Source organism: Mauremys reevesii, linkage group 7 (genome assembly GCF_016161935.1).
Source record: "Mauremys reevesii isolate NIE-2019 linkage group 7, ASM1616193v1, whole genome shotgun sequence".
In the NCBI taxonomy this organism is placed as follows: Eukaryota; Metazoa; Chordata; order Testudines; family Geoemydidae; genus Mauremys; species Mauremys reevesii.
In genome coordinates, this window is record NC_052629.1 from 22,305,534 (window position 1) to 22,321,165 (window position 15,632).

A 15,632-nucleotide genomic window follows, 5' to 3' on the forward strand; every position below is an offset into this window, starting at 1 on the left:
TTGTTTTTAACTAAGGTCAGTCTGTGACTGTATGTTGCTATTGTGGCTCGTTTGAAATGATTCAACTGGTTAGCTCCTGAGAATATAGAAATTCAAATATTTTGTGGATAATGGAATAATTATACTAATTTAACAGGTATTTATCATTGGACTGATTGCTGACAGAAAATTTCAGCATTTTAATCCTGTCTTGGAAACCTACATTAAGAAACATTTCAGTGCTACTTTAGCCTACACGTAAGTTTTGAAAAATATTTTTCTACTGAAAAAATTGTTGTATAGAGTATCTCCAGATGGTGTTCACATTTCCTTTTGCATAATTTAAATAGATGTTTGCCTATAAACACGAAGAAACGTGGGTTTTTTTTGTTTTTGAGTAGGAGATATTCCTGCTTTCCTTTTTCAAATCTGAATTAATAGTAACAGTGCTGTCAATCCTGAGGCATGAAGCCCAGAGTTCCTCCTTTTAATGAGATGGTGATTTGAACTATTTCAGACATGTTTATGGAGAAATGTATAATAAATAAAACATGACAACTGCCAATTATACTTGTGCAAGGAATAATAAATATTAAAAAAATTAAAATCCATCTTGCTTACAGTGTAAAATTGGTGTTCTGCTTATCTTCTATTATGTGTACACCGTTGTCATCTTTAAGCAAAAACAAAACCACACAAAACAAAAACAAGCCCCCTCAACTTTCTTTTGCTATTTGCAACTTCAGACTGTTCTTGTTGGATACAAAACCAGTAATCGATAGCTTTGCTTGGCAACTTTCTCTTCCTCAGAATGGAGTTTGGCAGCCAACTTACCTTTATGATCTATGTGGGAAGAAAATGCATAGTGTGTGTTCACTTTAGTGATAAGAACAAAATTATGTCTTTATTAGCTTCAGTAGGTTATATGTGTTTTAAAAATATCACTTATTGTATGTTTAAAATAAATCTAAAGATGGTGATTTTAAAACTAGGAGTTGTCTATATTCCAGTTTAAAAAGTGATTTCCAGTCAGGAAAAGTGAGGCTATAGAAGTGGTAATTTTGTTAGTCCGTAGAAACAAAATTTTAAAAATCCCAAAGTTGGAGACGAAGTCATTTTTTAATGTCAACTGCTACTGTCTATAATTTTGAAAAGGCAAGTTTTACAGGATCTATTTTGTCACTGCTGCAAAGTAAAGCCATATGCAAGGATACTAGATACAACCCTGCAGGGGCTATTAATTTAGATAGTATAATTAAATTTAGAAATCTACTCACAAATACTTATGATAATTCTTTGCACTTGCATAGCGCCTTTCACCTGAACATCTCAAGATTCAAAGGACTTTGTAAATATTAAGCCTGCTAATTCTCCTATGAAATACATGATGTTGTGCTCATTTTGTAGGCAGGTAAAGTGTGCAACAGAGAGGTTAAGGGAATTCCCCAGAGTCATAGCTAGTCACTGGTAAGGACAAGAATTGAATGAAGAGTCCTTACTCTCACATAATAAAATGCTTTCATGTTATCTGCACTAGCTGTAGCTAACATTGTTAAATTCTTCAGGAAGCAAAATTCTTAATTGGAAAAAGTACAAGTAACCTGTATTATTTTTTAATAGAAAGCTGACTAAAGTTTTAAGAAATTACGTGGATAATGCTGAGAAACCTGGTGTAACTGATCAACTTTTTAAAGCCATGAAAGCTCTGGAATACATCTTCAAATTTATCGTACGATCCAGAATATTGTTCAATCAGTAAGTATTAACAATTAAAAAGAAAACACCTTGGGGTTCATATTTTTTCCTTTCTTAACTATGATTTTTCTCTTTATTTAAAAATTACAATTGACATTAGAGAAGTTTGTGATGAGTTCTGGCTTTTTTTGTATTTACTGTAAATGTTGTGCCTACTAGTAGACTGGTATGAAACAAAGCATTTTTCATAAGGGCACTGGCTGGTTAAAGGTAAGTAGTATTGTGCAGTAAATAGAATATAATTTATTTCTTCATAAAGCACTTGTTTACTCTGCACAAATTTGGCTTATCCCCAAAGTATAAGAAAATGTAACTTAGGCATTAGACAGAAGGAATAAGATTGAAGGTGCTAAAACCTTGTGAGGTGTGATGGTTTTATGGACATATTGCTACCGTTTATTTTATGGCCACACTGCTACTGGTTTTATAGCTTGTCCCTTGTCCCCTTAATCCCTTCCCAGCTACCAAACCCTAACTACACCTGTGATTCAGCATCCTTCTCTCAGCTGCCTTGCAAACGTAAACGGTGACTATATGTGGGTATATTTAAGCATGGACCTCACAGTGGGAGTGATACCTCAGTTTAGAAAGGGCACATAAGTGCCTCCATTGTTGCTCATAGCTTTCTGAATGTTGTAGGAGTCTGAAAACAGAAGGTTAGCATGGGAAGGCAGCCTTAACTGTGCCAGTTACTCTTGCTGTAATTAGAGTATTTGATGATGTAGTGAGGTGTAACAGCTTTATTAGCATGGGTTTAGAACGGCTGTGTTACTTACAAGTGGCAAACGAGTTATGCTGCTCATCTCAAACAATTCCAGTCAACCTTTTAAACCATTCTACATTAGTATGAATTCTGCATATGTTACCAGGAACACTATTTTAGAAATATTTTGAGTGTCTTAAATTTATTAATATTTAAATTCTTTAATTCTCATGGCTAGGATTCCTTAGTTTTTAATCAACCTGTACAAACAGAGGGTAGAGAAAAGTGAAAACTAACAATCACCCCAGGTAGCACAGTGATATATAATAGTGTCATGGTTTTGTGATCCAATAGCTCAAAACGAATACTGTGCATGCCATTGGAAATCTGTGAAACTCTCATTGGTAATGGCATCAAGATAATAATTATTATTATCAAATATTGCTACTAATGGGATGCAGCTCAATAACCATCACTGGTCTGGGACTGACTTTTGCTAGTTCCTCGCCTCAGATTACTGTAACTTTTTCACCTGGTTGGAAGATACTCAGCCTTTTGAAGGGAGGCAGAAGGAAACTTTTCTCTGGGCCACATCATTAAGGGCTGATTAAAATCAATGCATGTATAATAAAATAAAATAAAATAAATTAAAATAAATGCATTGTCTTTTCAAAAAACCTATTTGAAATTATGGTAATCTTTGTTAAGGCCTCAACTTACTATGATTTTTAAAAATCATTTAAATAAAATAAAAAACAATAATATTCAAGCAGTATGTTTACTGCTGAAGTTTTAAAGAAAGTCAAACCAATGAACTGGGGGAAGTCACTGGCTAAGCACTTGGAACCAGAGTTTAACATGCCACTCTGATAGCAGTGGCTTTTTCTCCAGATGCAGAGAGAGAATTTTTTTCATTTCAGTTCAATGACTGGTTCATTCAAAGTTGAGAAATTGATTGATTGATTAGGAGTTGGAAAAAGCAGAAAAGCTTGATTTCCTCTTTCAATCTATGAATAAAAATGAGATGTGAGGAGATGAGATCTACTTTTTCTAAAATCTTGAAGGACATGGTGACCAGATGCAATCAAGTCAGTTCCCTAGCAGATAATATGCGATTTGTTTAAAATATTAACTTGTTTTGTATTAAAAACTAACTTTGATAAACTTTTCATCTTGTGCATCTAGCACATTTAAGGTAGTTTTATTTAACTAATCAAAAACAAATTTAAAAAGCTGTTTCTGTGCATTTTAATTGAATTCCAATTTCTAACCAAATGTAGCTTGAGCAGTAAATCATGATTAAAAAGTTAATCTAGTCAATAAAAAATGCATCATTCACCATTTCTAACACAATAAAAAAGTACAAATTAAGAACCTGAATAAACATACTTAAAACTCTATAATTACTTAAATGTGTATGTGTAGATATAGTGTTGATGTTTTTGTTGATGTTAAATCATGATTAAAATTGATTTAAATAATGATTTTAAATCATGATGTAAATCACTTTGATATAATGATCTGCATGCCACTCTGGGTCCTCTTTAGGGTAGTCCTCTTCCCTGGGACCCTGCAGATGGCTTTATGCTCATTCCAAGTCCTGCATGGAGGGAGGGAAGAGAGGATGCAAAATGTCCCCCCTCAAATCTAATGCAACTTGTGACAAAACATTAGCATATTCACAGAGACCCCCCTTATCCAAGAGGTTCCCATAAGCTCCCATGGTCAAAGGAGTTGGAGGGAGCCTCTGTGGATGACCATGGCCTCCTGCGGATACTGAGGGTATCTGTGAGGTTTGGGGCTGGGTTTTCCCGCAGGGGGTAGCAAACCCTTTTCACTCTCTTCCTCCAGCGGAATGATGTGGAGCTTCTTCATGAGAAAATCCTTGAGGAGATTTCTTTGCAAAAACTCCTGTGACTTTAATATGGGAGTGAAGAGTTTCAGCCTTTCTAGCAGGCTGTGTTCCAGTTTGTTTAATTTTCTGTGACTTGAATAGGTAAATTTGTTGCCATGCCTGAAGTCAATATTCACCAATAAAGCTGTCATTTTCCAGCAAATTAAAAGTTATCATGGAATTGCATACACCAAATATACAAACCTATAAATAAGAAGTTTATTATGTATTTGTCTTAACCTTTAATGTAACCCTTTTGATATTTCTTATAGGATGTAACAAGGTTATTACAAGGGATTTATGAAGAGTTCTGAAGTTAACAACATCACCAAATTTTTTTTTTATAAATTAGGCAATGTAATTTCTTTCGATAATATTCTTGCTGTGAGATTTATAAGGTACTGACTGTCACTTATTCTGTTTCTGGTCTTACAAATCATTTTACAAGAAAAAAAATAATTATCTCTCACTGCAGATGAGATTTACAGAAAAAAATGATCCCTTGGTGTTTGCCGTTGGATTTCCTGGTGCTAAGCACTAATTCAAAATGCATTAGCACTGGGAAATCGCAAGTCTGAATGATAAGGGTTTAATCAGAGAAGCTACTAAATTGGAATGATACAACAATTGGTTCTCTGTTCTAAAGCTGAAACCCTGGCTAATATGTGGTGATTATTTAGAACTATTAAAATTATGGCATGAGGGGCTGTCCTTAACAGAAATGGTCTCTGTGCTACTGTTTTAGTGTGAAACACTTAACAAGCAAGTAGTCTCTGTTCTAAAGAAAAAGCTTTTTAAAAAGGCGTTTTTATTACAAATAATAACTTCTGAAATAAATAATTTATTATTGAACATGCTGACTGTGTTTGGTACTGCATAACAAACACACACTCATGCCCTCCATATGCCAAGATTGCTATAATCTTATATAAACCCTGATCCAGCTGAAGTCATTGGGAGTTGCAGGTGCTCAGGACTTACTAAAGCACAATGATTTTTTTCCCCTTGTCTTAACCAGCTTCGTGTATCTATAAAATGTCTTGATGGATACTGACTGTCAAGCTTTACAGTTCCTTTTATTGGGGGAACATTGCAATGTCTTAGTTTATTCCTAAAATATAATTTTAATAATCTGTCCTGCATGGCCTGCAATTCTAGTTAGGAAGCAAAGTTCTCATAGCAAAACAGTACAGTTTAATTCCCTTTTTTTTTTTTCATTTTCCCTAGTGTACTACTTTAATAGCTTTTTATTTTGTATTTATGGCTCCCAAGGAATATGCATTTTGTGCTAGAAATAATAGACATTAATTTTTAGTGTAAAGTAGCAAGAACATCATATTCTTTTTCATGCACCACTTTTAAAAAAATAAATCCCTGTTCCTCATTTGGAATTTGTAATATAGATTCTTCATAGTGAGTTTTAAATAAATCTTATGTGATGTTTTCAAGTATGAAGAAATCAGACTAAGGTTTAAATGTGTAAAATGCCTAACCTGTAACGCTCCCATTTCCCTAGAAAAGCAAAACCATATGCTGAAGTTAGAAGTGTCTCTTCTGACTCAGTTTAATCTACGGGTAAAGCAGAGGGTAATAAAAGGGAAGTGCACAAATATTGATAGGCAACAGGTTTAAAGCAAACAAAAGGAAGTATTTCTTCACACAACGCACAGTCAACCTGTGGAACTCTTTGCCAGGGAATGTTGTTAAGGCCAAGACTATAACAGGGTTCAAAAAAGAACTAAATAAGTTCATAGAAAATAGGTCCATCAATTGCTATTAGCCAGGATGGGCTGGGATGGTGTCCCTAGCCTCTGTTTGCCAGAAGCTGGGACAGGGGATGGGTCACTTGATGATTACCTGTTCTGTTCATTCCCTCTGGGGCACCTGGCATTGACCACTGTCGGAAGACGGGATACTGGGCTAGATGGACCTTTGATCTGAACCAGTATGGCTGTTCTTATGATATCTACTGTGACAGATCGTGGAGACATACAACAAAGGGGCACTTCAGCACTTGGTGTAAATAGAATATAGCAAGATTGAGAGAGATGCCAGAGACTAAATGTCTCAAATAAGCCCATAGCCAATCGAAAACTGAATGTATAGTGCATGGGAAACATTTCGGGCACTTCCCACACCCATTTTTATAAATACCACAGTTTAGACTTGACAAGGATGTTATGGTTTCGTGGCCTTCTGCCCTTCTGTCTTCTATATACCATGCACCCTTAACTATCGTTTCCCTCTCTGGCATATATTAAACCTGTCTAATCATACTTTCTTTAATTGAAGCTCATTAAATGGGAAGAGCTCTCAGAAGTCTATTGACTGCATCCCTGCTAAATGTGAGATATGGATATTCTCACAAAACAAACAATATGTTTTAAGTTTCTACAGGAACTTTGTTCATGGTAATGGTACTGTCCTTTTAGACGTAGACAGAAGCATTCCTCATCTCACCCTTCCCCTACAGTCTAGGCAAAGTCCATGTTGATTTAAAATAGAAAGGAGATTCTGGAATTGAGTCACTTTTTTGCCATATTTAGAGATTGGACCAAATTCTCTCGCTGGGTTACATCCTTTTTGCACCACTGAAGTGGCACAGAAAAGTTGTGATCTGGCCTCAAGTACCAACAGAGATCCTCTGGCATTGGAGGAATGCTCTGCTGATGTATCTGCTCTGCAGCATGGCCCCTGTGAGTTACTTCTGTTGCAATAGTTAAGCCTACAAATTTACCCTAGTTATAGACTCATCTATAAACAGTACATGGAAGTTCATAAACCATCACAAAAATCTATAACAACAAATGTTAATAAATACCAAAAAATTAAAACAAAAAACCCCCTGAATTAGTCCAAACCAAAAAGCCTACTAATATAACTAAAAAACTCTATTTAAGTCATGCTGAATAAATAAAAAGCAAGTCCAAAAATTAATAAACCAAAATTTAGTGTGTTAGATATTAAACCTAATTAATAGACAAAATAATAAGGGGATGGACTATTCCCCCATCACTTCCCTTTTAAGTCCTTAACCCCCCCCCCAACATTTTATAAAAAACGATGGGAGGCTATCGGAGCAAGCCTCATCATTGTGGTTACCACTCCCACCATCTCTTAAGACCCCAGACCTTCTTTTTCCTCATCCTGAAAATGTCCTGACCAAACTGGGCCAAAAAAAGAAAGACCCAAATAATGTCTGCTGAATCTCAAACACCACCTAAAAGAAAATGAAATCAAACTTTATCAGCAGCACAACAGCTCCAGCCCATCTCAACTAGCTTCTTTTTTCCTCCAAAAAACAATTACTAACATCTTTAATACCATCTAAAAGACTGTTGACAAGGAGTTCTAAAAAGAGTTCTGAAAACTCTCTCCATTTAAAAAGAAAAGGAACCAGGAATGTTGTTAAAATAAATGCCTTATTTAATACTTTACCTGTCAAATAGTTCTTTATCTTTGTCTTCAATAAAAAGGCTGTTTCATGGTGTGTTTGCCATAATACTAAGAAGGCTAAATTGTGTGTACAGCAAATCTTGTTTAACACTGTTGAGTTTTAGACAGTAACTGTTATGTTAACTTAGCCTGTATATTCCATGTCAATTAATACAAACTCCCTTCTTACGCAGCGGGTTTGCTGGTGGTGGAAAGGGGGTTGCCACAGTAATTCTCCTTGCGTAGCGTCTATTAAGAACCTTACGACAGTGGCAGAATTTAAAGATGACTAGCACCACTTGTAAGTTAGGCTGGGTGAGGTCCTGAGAATCAGTGAGCTGGAACTGGCTTCCTGGCATGCTCTTCCCACCTCCTTGCTTACTCCTGTGCTGAGTGAAGGAGTGAATGTAGCTCATTATTTTGCAGCTTTGTGGAGTTCGGTGATAATGAGTTGGATTAATAGTGTCTCAGTGACTTAGGATTCAGTGTTAAATCTCCACCTATTTGATGTTTTACCAGGGGAAGCTTTAAATTAGTAATAATCCATTTTAAGTCGGTGACTTCAATGAATTTCCTTTTGGTTAACGCTTTTGTTCTATACCATTCTGTGGAAAAACACTCCTGCTTGATTGATAAAAGTTGTGGAATTTAAGAACCCCTTTTATTTTAAATGTCGTGAGTAATACATGGCATTGTCAGTTGTCATTTGAACAAAAAATGACTGCTTTGGGAACAGTTTCCATTGCTTTATACAGTATTTCCAGGGTTTTTTCCCTTGTGGCATATGCTTATATTACACAAGCAATTATTTGTTTCTCAGACTTTATGAAAACAAAGGAGAAGCAGACTTCATGGAATCCTTGCTTCAACTATTTAAGTCTATCAATGAGATGATGAGTAGTGTCTCTGATCAAACTGTGATGGTGAAGGTAGGTGTTTCAAAGAAAAATGTCTTGGCTTTGCATTTGTATAATATGATAGCATGACTTTAATATAGTTTCATTGCATTGAGAAGCAATAATTATGCAGTTGATACAGCATGAAATTATATAGTGTGCCAATAGTGTATTTTACTTTGAACATAGTTAATACTTAATTCATTCTAGTAAAAGGTTTGTCTAGCTGTATACTTAAACATACCTGATGTATGTATGCAAGCCGCATCTTATACTAGTGCGGCACATATGCCCCAGGGGAAGGTGTAAGAACCCCACAGTAGGCAGATGTGGGATCATGCGCCCCTCATGTAGGTCTCATCCTGATTTCCAAAAGAGTACTTAATAAAATAACTTTGTTACATTGTGATGAACAGTGATGCTCAACAGAGGACAGTGTGCTGAATTTGCAACAGGTAATTTTGTTACTGCTCTTTTCCTCTTACTCATATGAGTGATGGGTCGCCAATGGGAAGAATCCATGGTAGTTGGGAGGAGTGAGGTACAGAAGAAGAGTATCTAGGGCCCTGGAGGAGCATGGTGTTGCAGGAAGGTGGGGATTGCACATTGGGACCCACCAAGTGTTAAAGCTGTAGAGCAGGGGTCTCAAACTCAATTTACCTCAGGGCCAGTGCCAGTCCTCAAATTCTCCCAGTGGGCCAGTGTCACTCATGCCACCCAGAACCCGCCCCCCAAAAAACTCTGCTCCACCCCATCTGCCTAAGGCTCTGGGACGGAGTTTGGGTCGGGGAGGTGGTCTGGGGTAGAGGATTGGGGTGCAGGCTCTGGGAGGGAGTTTGGGGCCTGGGGGTGTGTGGGGATGTGGTGCAGGCTCTGAGAGTGGGTGTTTGGGGGTGGGAGGGTGTGGGTGGGAAGGGGTGCAGGCTCTGGGAGGGAGTTTGGGGGCTGTGGGAGTGTGGGGAGGAGGTGCAGGCTCTGGGAGGGAGTTTGGGGGGGGGAGGGGATGTGTGGGAAGGGGAAGAGGGTGCAGGCTCTGGGAGGGATTTTGGGGGCTGTGGGAGTGTGGGGAGGGGGTGCAGGCTCTGGGAGGGAGTTTGGGGGCTGTGGGTGTGTGGGGACGGGGCACAGGCTGTGGGAGGAAGTTTGGGGGTTTGGGGGTACATGGAGAGGGGGTGGGGGTGCAGGCTCTGGGAAGGGAGAGGAGTGCGGCACTTACCTTGGGCTCCAAGGTGGGGTGGGCTGGGGGGCCTCCGTGCGCAGCGTCCCATTGGCCGCAGGGGCACTCGGGGCGGGGGCAGCACGCGGAGGCACAGCCCCACCCCTGGGCCACAGGGAGGGGCCGGCAGCCACTGGAGTGAGCGGGCAGATGCAGCTCAGCTCCACTGCGCTGCCGGGGCCCCTGAGGCGGAAGCGCTCAGGGGTAGCAGGTGGGGCCAAGGGAGAGACCCGGCCCCCAAACTGCTGGAGCCCCGCAGGCCGCATTGGGGAGGCTTGTGGGTTCGTGGGCCGGGAGTTTGAGACCCCTGCTGTAGAGCCTCACGCTATATCTACACTGGCACTTTTGTTGGTAAAACTTTTGTCGGTCAGGGATGTGAACTTAACATAGGGAAATAGATTCTATGTTAAGTTCTCCTCACACCTTCTCTATGGGCCATCTTAATTATCACTTCAAAAAGTTTTTTCTTCCTGCTAACGCTAGCTCATCTCAATTGATTAGACTCTGCCTGTTGGTATGCATACTTCCACCTTTTCATGTTCTCTGTATGTATAAATATCCCCTGTCTGTGTGTTCCATTCTATGCATCCGAAGAAGTGAGCTGTAGCTCACGAAAGCTCATGCTTAAATAAATTTTTTAGTCTTTAAGGTGCCACAAGTACTCCTGTTTTTTTTGCTGCTCTAATGTCAGACATGGTGCACCTGACATGCTACCAGGGGCTGGCACTACAAGCTTTACAGAGAGAAATGGGCATGGCCGAGACATCCCTGTCACACAGCAATCCATACGTGATGTTACCGGATCTTACAGGCTGGTAGGCTTCTTGCATTTCAGCAAAACTTATTATTAGGAAACACATCCTAGATTCCAAAGAATTAATACTTATAAAATATAAGAATAAAATGGATTAATTTCAGAAAAAGAAACACATTAATTGCTACTGCTGGCTGGATTAGTATGCTATAATAGCTCGAAAAATAATCCTATGGGCTACACAGGCTTGCCAATTTATACTGTTCTGGGCCAAGGATCTGGCCCAGAATATTTTAAATTAACTTTTTTATTTGTTGATACAAAAAATTTACTTGAGAAAGATATTTATCGTGAGAGCTCATGGGTGGATGATTTGTTGTTACCTTTCTGGAACTCTTTGGAGTTAATTTTACAAAAAGGGATTTTTCAAGCTGCATATATTTTTAAATTTTGATTTTTAACAATTAATGCATATGATTTGAGAACAGATAATTCTGATCAAGACTGATTAGTTGAGTTTGTACAACTATTGACTTAATAGGCTATATTTGAAACATTTAGTTAAGTCAAACCAAAGTTAACTAATAAGAATGAGTGAAAATGCTTTCTCCTAGGCACCAAATAATGTTAAGTGATGTAACCTTGATTTCTTGAGGTAGCATAATACAAATTATATTTAGATGCAGTCACTTTGTTAATGCACATCAGAGATTGTTTTGCAATCCATTGCCTGAAAAAAGTTAATTTCTCTCCATATATTTTCTGTGGATCTGTGACAGGGAATTTTGAGGTTTCCTTTTGCACTTTCATATTAGCTTCCTTTAATACTGTGGTAAATTAAAAACTATGGTTCATCCCACAAGAAACATTTTCTTTAGTTTTTAAGGTGGGAGACAGAAAATCTGAATGCTATAATTTTGAGCCACTGCATCATGTAGTTGTCTTGTGTGATAGTGTACAAATGCTGAGTAGGCCTGATCTTGCTAAACTTGTGGGTTTGACAGGATCGCAGCCCAAGGTAATACTCATGTAGCTGTATTGTATTTTCTGTTGAATACATGGGAGATAGAAGTAACCTTGAAATCACATTATGAATAAATCTAGTAAAAGCAGCTTTACTACTTCATCATATAAATAGCTTTCATAATTGTACATGCTGGATGTTCAGTAACAATATACTCAATTTCTTGACTACACAACTAGAGATGCAGTTTCAAATGAATGATTTAGAAAACAGACACACATTAAATTGAGTGTTTTGTTCTATAGGATACCAAACTGGTTTTTGTTAATCTATACAGATTAAACTGTGTTTTTTCCTCTTGTATTTATGCAAAATACACTTAGTTTGATGTTTCAGCAAATACTGTTTATTCAAAACAGTAAGTTGAATCCCCTTTTAAAAACAGCTACTTTGACAGGTATTTGGGTTTTTTGCTTCTGCTGTTCCTTGTTGGATAAATCTAAGAATGGATTGGAAATTGGGATTTTCTTCTGTTGTAAGATTTTGTTTTTGTTTACATAGAACTATCATTTTGTTTTTACAGTGTTTGCTACTGACTCTTTTTTGACTCTTATTCTTAAGTCCCATTTTTGTATTTCCGAAAGGATGGTTCGGTCTTCACAAGAGGCCTGCATCATGAGCAAAAATAAAATAAATAAATAAAGTCCCCATCTTTCATGTACTGCATTATTTAAAAGCTGTCAGAAGTGGTTTTAAACCACTTAGTGGGGATATTCCATCTCATTTTCTGTTTGCTCTAATATTGGTAAAGAAGTGCTTATGCATTATAGACACTGGCTTTGCGGTTTAATATTAGTCTAATATCAAGAGGCAGAAGGGTGCCATGATGCAACATAATTCTCTAACATTTATGTATCCTTTATTGTAGCTTTATGCTAATATGATAGAATATTAGTTTGTAAAATTCTGGGGTTTCAGCATAACATTTTCATAGTGGAATGTCCTCTGTGTTTCGTACATTCCCCAAATCTGGAAACATAAATAAGCACTTTAGACTTGTCAAAATCATGGAAATCAAGTGACTTGTTTACAAACAATTTATGATAAATCCGCTGAGTAGAGCAACGTTTCATTATATTATTTTAAAGAAAAAGATAATTATTGGACTTGTACAAATACAAAACATGCTTCAGTTCTACTATATTGTTAAGGTTTTTTATTCACACCTTGTTACATTTGGTGATCTATTATGCTGAAATGGTCATTTACCAAGGTGGTCTAGATTGCTTTGGGGACTGGTGATAGAATATATACAGAAGATTAATGCTGGTTGTGACAAAGTAAACTGTCACAAGGAGAAAGGAAAAACTCAAGGTCTTTCAGGGGCTGAGTATACAAGGAAGCAAGATATAGAAAGTGTTCATCTAAATCAGGATTATAACTACGCTGTGGTCCAGGTGGCATCACCCAATGATAGAGGGAAGAGGGGAGCCTGGTAGAAGTAGTGAGCTTTAGGAAAGTATGCTGTCGGTGAGAGGAGTCTGGAACCTATAAAAATCTCTTAAGACAGTACATAGAAGGAGAGGCGGCCCCAGAGAAGGGTGTGCTGCTACAGGAATGCTAAGGGAAACAACACCAGAGAAGGGCATGCTAAAGGGCACCAGCTCAAAGTGAAACATCCATCCAAGATAGTAATCTGATCCCTATCACTGTAGTATCTGAGCCTCTGACAATCTGTGTGCACTTATCCTCTCAACGGTTCTGTGAGGTAGGGAAGTCCCATTTATCTCCATTTTTAACAGATGGGGAGCTGAGTGCAGAGAGGCTAAGTGACTTGCCCAAAGTCTCACAGGAAGTCTGTGATGTAATAGGGGATTCAGCCTGGGTCTCCCAGGATCTAGGCTAGTACCGTAACCACTGGACCATCTTGCATCTTATTTTAGGTTGCTAAATGACAATTGCATGTCCTTAAACAAAAGCCGAGCACCTATAGAACTTTAACTATTAAGTCGATCTTCTTGTAAATATCACACTGCTCTCAAAAAAAACCATCAACATAGTAGGCCTGATTTTCAGTTACATTGATTGGAGTTGTGCCTACTCAGCATCTTAAAGTGAGGCCAACTCTTCTTATCAATACAAATAAATGCAGGGATTGTTTTTAGGTTACTGATGAAAGAGGTAGTACTTACTGTGGTGTATGAGCTAAGATTGTAGTACTGAAATATATAATTTATATCTATCTATGTATCTGATGAGAATTTTTCTTCAGTTGGCAAAATAAGTCAGATGTCCCTATGGAAGGACAAACAACAACGATTATAAATTTGCTTAGTTGCAACCAGTTTTCTTCAAACATATTTTATGTCTGAGTTTTCAAGGAGGTTTAACTACACTGTGTTTAGAGGAGTCATAACCAGCCAAATTCCTCCTCAGGGCCTGTCTTTTGAAGTGACATATGCAAGATATAGGGCAACCAGTAATGACTAGGTGTGACATACCAGGGCACAACCCAAACTAGTGGGGGGGGCTGTGTTACCCCTACCCTGCAACCCTGGGTACCTTACAATGCTTTGCCGAAGTAGCTTGCTCCTGGACTGCTCATAAACAGCCTTCCAGCACATAAGCCACACCCTGAGTGTCTGCGTGTAAGTGTAGCCTGACAGTTACACCAGGACTGTCATCAGTCTTGGTTATATAGCAGGGTGACTCCAATTTACCACCAGTCCCAGATCTTACCCCAGAAATGTATGTCCTGTACTGCACAGCTCTCTCCTGGACAGTACAAATATATTAAGTCCATTGTTCCTCTAAGAGAATAATGTGCCAGTTTATTATCTGAAATAGAGTTGCCAGGACACTTCAACTTAAACACACTGGATTAGGTAAAATAGTTAAACAAATGTATTAACTACAGAGAGATTTTAAGTGAATACAGGTAATGAGGCGTAAAAGTCAGAAATGCCTACAAGAAAAATAAAGATAAAACGCTTAATAGTGCCTAACTTAATGAACTATATTAGATTCAAGTGAAATTTCTCACCACATACTTCCAGCAGGTTTACTGACCAAACTGTTCAGGTCAGGACCACCCTGCACCCTGAGAGTCCAATGGCTCTTTTCCTTTGTCATCTTAGATGCAATGCAGGAGGGAGAGGGGGTGTCTGCTCCTTCTTTGTATAGTTTATCCTTCTCTTGAAAAACCATTTCCAGCTGGGAACTAGGAGACAAATACTCTGTGTGGAAGGATCTTCCCTGTTGTCTTTTTTCCACCTGTTTGAGCTTCCTTTGTTTTCCTTCCTGCTTGATGACTCTGTTTACTGCTTAAATGCAAATTAGGGCAAGCACACATTCCATTGTTTAGGACAGACCTGATTGCCAACTTCTGCTTGGTCAGAGCTGTGGGGTTTGGAATGTAAGATTCCCCTTCACATATAATGTTGCCACACATATTTTATCAGGACAGTACTGAGCAGCAAACTTCGTTTTCAGATGATACCTTGTAAAGAATACATTGCACAACGATTATTACAGTAGTGTGTAGAGTATGAATACAGGAGTATATTCTGTCACACTAGGTTATTGGCAAAAAAATTCCCAGTACTTCTAAATAGTTCCTAACCATCAAATATGGCAATTTTCAGAATAAACACAGTTTTCTAATGGGGAAGGGACTGAAATCGGAAACTTAAAAATTAAGAGGCTAGTGCTTTCTTTCATCATGGAAATTTAAAAATTAAGACTAGCGCTGTCTTTGCCACTAATAGTTTCAGGTAGGCTACCCTTGAAATAATTGTTCACCATTATCAAAATCTTGTAAATTTTTAAAATGTTTGGAGAAATGATTTAATGATTATTCAAATGATTTTATTTTTAAATGCCTTGAAAGGCCTCAAAGGATGACATGCAGAGATGTTCGTGATGATTGTAGAAATAACTTGCAATTTCCTCTTGCAACTATACAATATAAGAAATTCAGCCTGCATATTGCATGTGCTAAGAACTATGACTATCAATTCCTGGTTAATTTAAACTA

General features: G+C 38.0%; 1 protein-coding gene across 4 annotated transcripts in view; it reads left to right on the forward strand.

Moving 5' to 3' along the window:
• DOCK1 (dedicator of cytokinesis 1) overlaps positions 1–15,632 on the forward strand; it is a 521,945-nt gene that overhangs the window by 107,745 nt on the left and 398,568 nt on the right. For all 4 annotated transcript variants that reach the window (XM_039480741.1, XM_039480742.1, XM_039480743.1 and 1 more), the window contains exons 21-23: positions 137–237; positions 1,600–1,734; positions 8,587–8,695. In XM_039480741.1, the coding sequence (XP_039336675.1) occupies positions 137–237; positions 1,600–1,734; positions 8,587–8,695 (345 nt within the window). The remainder of the gene's footprint in view (positions 1–136; positions 238–1,599; positions 1,735–8,586; positions 8,696–15,632) is intronic.